At 33.1% G+C, this 7,204-nt stretch overlaps 1 protein-coding gene across 1 annotated transcript; it reads right to left on the bottom strand.

The window, feature by feature from the left end:
- Nucleotides 1-4,622: 4,622 nt before the first annotated feature.
- On the bottom strand, nucleotides 4,623-6,386 carry LOC131942780 (kelch-like protein 8). The gene has a single exon (XM_059302706.1). It carries the CDS (start codon nucleotides 6,384-6,386, stop codon nucleotides 4,623-4,625), a length of 1,764 nt encoding a protein of 587 aa, XP_059158689.1.
- Between the last annotated feature and the right edge of the window lie 818 nt (nucleotides 6,387-7,204).

The following is a 7,204-nucleotide window of genomic DNA, read 5'->3' as shown; positions in this document are numbered from 1 at the left end:
GACGACAATTTTTGAGCCCCGTTTTTGGTCCCCATCCGCCATAATACACTTTGTAGGATCGGTCAAACAGTTACGTGTCCTCTATTTAGCTATCAAAGGGGGCAACGAGTCAAAGAAGTCATTCAAATTTGAAGAGTTGCCTATATTTTACACTGTAGTTTGTGTAATGGATTTTATTTTTTGCGGAAGAGCGTGGTATAGTGACTGCAAAATACAGATAATAGTACCGCAGCTACAGTGTTTTTCTTTTACAAACCAAATATCAAGGCAAAAATGCACGAAAATTAAATTAAAAAATTTTTAAAATATTAATTATGGTCAACCGTGTGCCTCTAAACGGCCTGGGCCCCCTCCCCCCCTCCGCATTGCGGGGTCTGGCGGCACTGTAGTTCCGCCCCTGCTGTGATGTTTCTTTCAACATCACAATGCCTTGTGTCTACCTTCATTTGGGGTCTTAGTGGGATGTGTATGCTATATGCTTGCCAAAATTTGTTAGTGTCTGTGAATGTTGTAGATCAATGGCTTCGGGCTGATTTCCTTTTGTAGTATACGTTAACTTAACTGTAGTTGTCGCAAGGTAATGACTACTTACGGCTCACTTAACCCTGTTGAGTACCATGGCGTTCTTGGTAAGACTGTGGTTATGTGTGCTTTAAGAATTGATTTTAAGATTTGTGTTTGATCACGCTTGCACTGTTTAAATATAACCAAAGAGACGTAGATTAGTCATTCCCCTTGTCAGGGCTTACATAATATACTGGCATCGGTACCCGTTTCACGTGAATTATAGTTCTATATATTTTAAAATGTTTTACTTGTTTGAGAAAAACAATTTATAAAATAGTTATTGGTCAAAACGCAATGTGCTTTACTACACGCTAAACGATATTAGTGACAAAGCAAAGAAACAACTAATTAGCTAAAAATCCGACAAGTTTAACATAACACCGGCACACACTGATTAAGTGACTTAAATAATTAAAAACTCGGCTATTCAATAGTATTTTTCTTGTTTTAAAAGTGATTTATTTTTATTAGGTTTTTATTTATAGATCTATAGATTTAAATGAAATAGTTCATTTCTTCATCGGTAACCATACCATATTAAATGCAATCGCTGATTAAGAGACTTAAAATTAAAAACCCGGTTGTTCAATGATAGTATTGTTGTTTTTGTCTCTAAAAAAACCTATTTCGGCTGAGCATGGGTCTGACCACACCATCCCTTCATGTGCTAAAAAGACATAAACATGTGAACTCTACTTCGCCTACCCCGTGTCCCGCCAAGTCCAAATAGGCAACTTTTTTATCAACATATACAAGAAAAAAATTGAATTAAAATAAAGATTGACTTGGTGTATCTCGAACCCGTACTACCCACATGGTATCAATTACCGCTCATCTCAACTATTTAGGCACCTTATGAATCATGAAGAATAAAAGAACTACTTAAAAAACTTAACTTACGCGAATAGCCCTATTCTTTCAAAGTAAATTGTATCCCAAGTTAGCCAATTCCATAGCTAAACAAAGATTTCTATAAAATAATTAAGGCCTGAAATAGTTTATTATAGGAATTTATTATGAGAATAGAATATAGAGCAGAAAGTCTAAATCTAGATCTTAGCGTCTACGTCTAGTTTTTCTGTAGATCTAGAATCTCTAGATCTAGAATCCAAATAGATAAAGTAAATTTTATAAGTTTAGGCCGAGAAAATTGTATTGTATACTTTTCATAGCGTACGTAGATCTAAATCAAATTTGAATGAATTTCTTTATATTCTAAAATCGGAAGATGACGCAATGAGTTTCTGTAAACAATTGGCATGTGACGTCATTGTTTTAAATCGTTCTTTTTCACAACTATGAACACTTTTCCGATTGCATAATTAAAACTGTTTTTCTACATTCGAATACGCATTTATCTTTTATTTTTCTTCTTTAAATAAAATTGTGTGTATACATTTAAAACATCTAACATATTATTTTCAACAAAAGTCCGTATCAAGTTCTCCATATATCGCTGAAGATTCTGATGTGATATCCTGCGAAAATATTTTGCGGACAGAGAAAGATAAAGAGAGAGAGAGAGAGAGAGAGAGAGAGAGAGAGAGAGAGAAGTGAGCACTTGGGCTTTTATATATTAGGATATATCTTCTTCTTCTTCTTCGTTCTTAATTTTTAGTGTTGAAGGGGATCGAGATTTATCTGCCAGTGGGTTTGGAGTTGTCTCTCCTAGAAGAGTGGCTGTCCCCAGCTAACGAGCCTCATCTGCCCGAGGGTTCGAACTCGAGACTTTTCGGTTTTGCAACCATGAGCTTTACCGACTCGACCACGCCGAACCCTTTAGGATATATAATTAGGATATATATATATATATATATATATATATATATATATATATATATATATATATATATACCTATATATAAAATGTAATGATTTGAGTGTTTAAGCGTGCTTGTCTACTTATAATTTAGTTAATGTGCGTTTATTATTGACTAAAAAAATGTTTAATACCTGACTGTGACAGATTTGATCTAAGCTATTTCTTCTAGCTTTATGCATGATGGCCCAGGCAAAGTTATAGACAGGGTGGCATTGAATTCCTGGCTGCTTATTATTTAACTGAAACTTGAACCGCTACTAAAAAACCACATATGACCTCCAATTTAATCTTAGGCTAATCCTACAACTCAGGCTATACCTAAAAATAAAACATAATTTTCAGTTCAATCAGAAACTGCGGCAAAGCACATAGATGAATAACCCATATTTTGCTATTTTTTTTTTACAAATGAACACCGGTGGTGAATTGTTTAATTTACAATGGCAGTCTGCCTCTTGGTTTGGCGGAACGTTTGGCATATATTGCATTTCATACAGAATGCAAACAATAGTGAAGCAATACAGTTCTGACAATAAAAACGAATTTAATGTCATGTAGCATAGTCTTCATGTCTTGACCTACTTTCCAACTACGAACCGTATCCATAAACTAGAAGTGTCTGCAATTTCGCTCGGGTGTTTCGATCTAGACAAACTGACAACAGTCTTACGATTGACGAGGACGTGAGTTAAATAAAAGCTTGTAATAAAACAACTAAGACTAAAGTACTAAAAATGTTTTCATAAAAAACGTTTTAATAACATGCTTTTATATAATATTGCATTAAAAGGAGAAAATAAATTATATACTTCTACTTAAATAAATATATAGTAAAGCGTGGTTCTCTTCTTAATTATTAGTACTAAAGTGACCAACGTTTTTTCTTTAAAGTTATTTAAATAGTAGTGTATAATTTAGTTTTAGTGAATTATTACATTAAAGCTTGTTATTTAATTAAAATGTTTTATGCATTTTTAAATTTATTATCAACGCTTAACATCCAATATTTTCTCACAAATGTGTTTATAGCATTGGAAGAATATATTGTCTAAGTATTTATTGATTGGGCTGCTTTATTTGGTGAATAAACTTGTGCTGACCAAATTTCAAACTATTCCATCTAAATTAGGATTTTAAAATAAATGTATACAATTTTAAAAGGAGAAAAACAAGTACTAAAACAATCTATTTACATTTTATTATCGTGTAAACAAGCATATAAAAAGGGTAATTTCAAGTAAATGTGTGACAGTCTATTTCTACAGTAGCATTTTCATATCTTCCACTCACTTATTAATCAAGATAGTTTTTAATCATTAAGTATCTTGTTTGTATGCTCTCCTAATCATCTGTAAATTTTAATAATAAAAAAGTATAGTGTTTTAAAAGAAATCATGCCATTTATAAATTAAATCCCTACTTGTGTATATGCAATTAAATGGTATAAGTTATAAAATCCCTTAATTAATATATTTAAAAAAAGTGTAAAAAATGAAATCCCAAAATTAATATATCCTGTAAACACTACACATTGTTCGGCAATTGATATAACCAAAGATACAAGGCTGCTCCAAATCTGACGCAGGATCACAGGTAATGTATGGTTGACGTAACTCTAACCCTAACCCTGGTAATGGTCATTAAAATACAGTTGAAATAGGCTCTACTTAAAATATATAAAGCTTGAAAATGTTTATCTGTTGAACATGGTCAGGAAATGTTTTAATAAATTTTATCTCTAATAAATGTTTATTTGGAATATTTACAAAATAATAAATTTATTATAACGCTAAGCTAAATATAAAACAATTTGGAGTTTCACATTGTAAAACACAACTACAACACACAAGATGTGACTATCAATATGTTGCCGTTTGTCAATGGTTTTTAAAGACAACATCTCCTAAAAGAAAAAGCTAATGCGCTGGTTCATCATAAAGGTTAGAACTGGTCAAAGTATTTTTCTAATAACACTTTAATAATGTTTTTCTTATAAAACAATAAACTATTGATTTTAAAATCATTGAATGTGTGGTAAACTCTATACCATTACCAAAGTTCGTTTCGTAATTTGAAGAAAGCTTATTTGCTTAAAAAATATAAAAAGAAATAAAAGCTACAAAAAGAACACAAATAAAATAATTGTTCTCCATTTGTAAGCATTAGAAATGTGTTTTTACGGTTAAATAAATCAACCAAATATCCATCATATTCGATGGTCACAGCTTTACAGTTATTTACGGAAAAATGTCTTTGGGAGTGTAGCTGGAACGAAATTTGAACATGTACCATCATATCCCCAGTGAGATATAAATGTAAGATGTCCAGGAACAGCACTTTTCCTATTTGCATCTGGCGGATCTGACTTATAGCTATTTCCGAAAATAATCAATTTTTCGTTGTAGGTTAAAGCACCGTATTGTTTCCTTTGGAAATCCCATAGTTTAGAAACAAATTTTATCTCAATTCTTTTTAATGGCGATGCATTCAAAATAACCCACAGAGAGCCATTTGTCTGTAAGATGTAGCTGTGTTTGTCGTTCTTGAAAGTGGTCAGCTGGTCTGCTGGTCCATCCAAATCGGTTAGTTTGGTACAAACGGCTGACGGAAACTCGTAATTGTGAACAACTGTATTTACATTGTTGTTTTGAGTTTCAGAGGAGAAAATTAGAAGAGAGTTTTCAAAGATAGTTGCGTGCTTTACATCTAATTGCGTTGGAATTTTTGTGAATTTTTTAAAATCCAAACTTCTTGGATTGATATGATAAATTACATTATCACTTTTGTCTAAGACGTAAATAAACTGCCCATGAGAAAAAAGTAACACATTGTTACAGGGCAGATTCAAAACTTCTTTCCAGACGTTCCCAGAGAGGACAAATAATTTATATTGCTGCGTGTTTGGCATGTTAAGAGGTTTTCCTATTGCGTATAAGTCTGTATCAAACGTCACAAGCTGAATACTTTCTTTTAAACCATCACAAGTTGGCAAGTCGAACCAAGTCTCATCACTAGCAAGTATTGCTCTAAACTGTCCATCTGTTCTTGCATAAACCCCAACGTGTGTAAAGCTACTACACGATCTGTGCATAGCAGCTGTTAACCACTGGCCGTCTCTTGAAGGTTGGGCTTGGTACGCTAAAGCGCTGACGATAATATCTCTAAAGTCTTTATTTTCAAAACACATTTTTAGATGATAAACTTGTGTTAAAACCGCAGGAGTAACTAGATATGTCCGAACCAGACTCAGTAATTCTGTCAGCTTATCTTTTCTAGATACATGGTCGGTTAATGCAACATTAAGCGAGTTACCAGAAGGTACTTTTTCCAATTCATTGCCATCTTTTTCTATGTCGACTATTATGTTTGTGTTAGTAATATCTGTGTTTGCTTTATTTGGAGCATAACAGTCGACCCATCTTATCACTGATTCTAATACCATATCTTCACTACTGACACAAAGTTCCTGGCTTTTTATCAAATCCCGAACTTCGTTGAAAGTCAGTTGTAGATATGTTGCTGATATACTAATTTTTTCAAAGTTTCTCAACATGAAGCTTTGAAGCTTCTCTAGAACAATAGTTGAGCCAAAAAGTTTAGCTGTTACGTAAATGTTTTCCCAGTTGTCCATTGTAATAGACTTAGCTGCAAATCTTTCACACATTTTTACCATAAAATTAATCTGCAACATGTGCACAGCCCTCCAAACGCGAATGAAATTATCCAAGGTTAAAACTTCGACACCTGTGTAAAGTGTTTTCAGAATCAGCTGAAATATTTCATAGGAAACATCTTTTAACTCAACGCAGTTTTCTGTGACCTCCCTCATACCTGATCGAAGCAACGCTTGGAAAAATTCAGAGCAGGCCGCAAGAACGAGCTTATGACACGTGATTGTGTCATCTTTTATCCTGATTGTAAAATCGAGAAACATTTTGTCAGTCCACATGCTCCCCAGGCATTTCACAATCTCAGAACGTATTTCAAGTGTGTTCATGTTTTACGGATATCTGTAATGTATATTAAAAAAAAACATGATCCAAAATTGTATATATATATATATATATATATATATATATATATATATATATATATATATATATATATATATATATGAAATGTCGTAGTAGAATATAGTATAATACAGTAGAATAGAGTAGAATGTAATACAATATAATATAATTTATTCTGAATGAGTAGAATAGAAAAAAAAACCATCCTGCAAACAAAACGACGCCGCACAATATACTCAACATATAAAAATTAACACCCAGCGGCCCAAATCCGTTTATCGTACACAGCCCTCTCACACACTGCATCCATTTAACCCCACGTTCCACAACCTACTCATCCCACACCAGACACACGACCCCACACATACACCGAAAACCCCCCTCCCAGACATACACAACATAACCAGGGTGGGCGCTATACATAGGAGGGCGGAAAAATTTGTAATCGCCATTATTAAAAAGTACCTAATAAGTAACTACTTTATTATATTGTATAAACTATAAACAGGGTACGGTTAATATACAAAGGCCTAGCGATCTATTTCGGTCTTTGGATGAACTATCAATTTTACGCCTCCCCCCCTCCTTAAATTAGGCTTAAATATATAGCTATTCGCGTTGGTGAAAATGCGCCCCCACTTTCCTTATTTGGAAAGGTAGGGGCGCTTTTTACAAGTCACTTTACATTTTTATTTGGGTGTCAAGCAATTGATGTAGAAAACAATTAAATAATTACGTAATGCCAAGTAGCAGTAAACATTCATTATTTAAATTGTATATAATTCAGTAATGAGTGTTTTAA

The sequence above is a fragment of the Physella acuta genome, unplaced genomic scaffold, assembly GCF_028476545.2.
Source record: "Physella acuta isolate Inbredline_101_S28 unplaced genomic scaffold, ASM2847654v3 ptg000426l, whole genome shotgun sequence".
Classification (NCBI taxonomy): Eukaryota; Metazoa; Mollusca; class Gastropoda; family Physidae; genus Physella; species Physella acuta.
The sequence above is the reverse complement of the archived record's forward strand: the minus strand, read 5'-3'. Positions and strand labels throughout refer to the sequence as shown.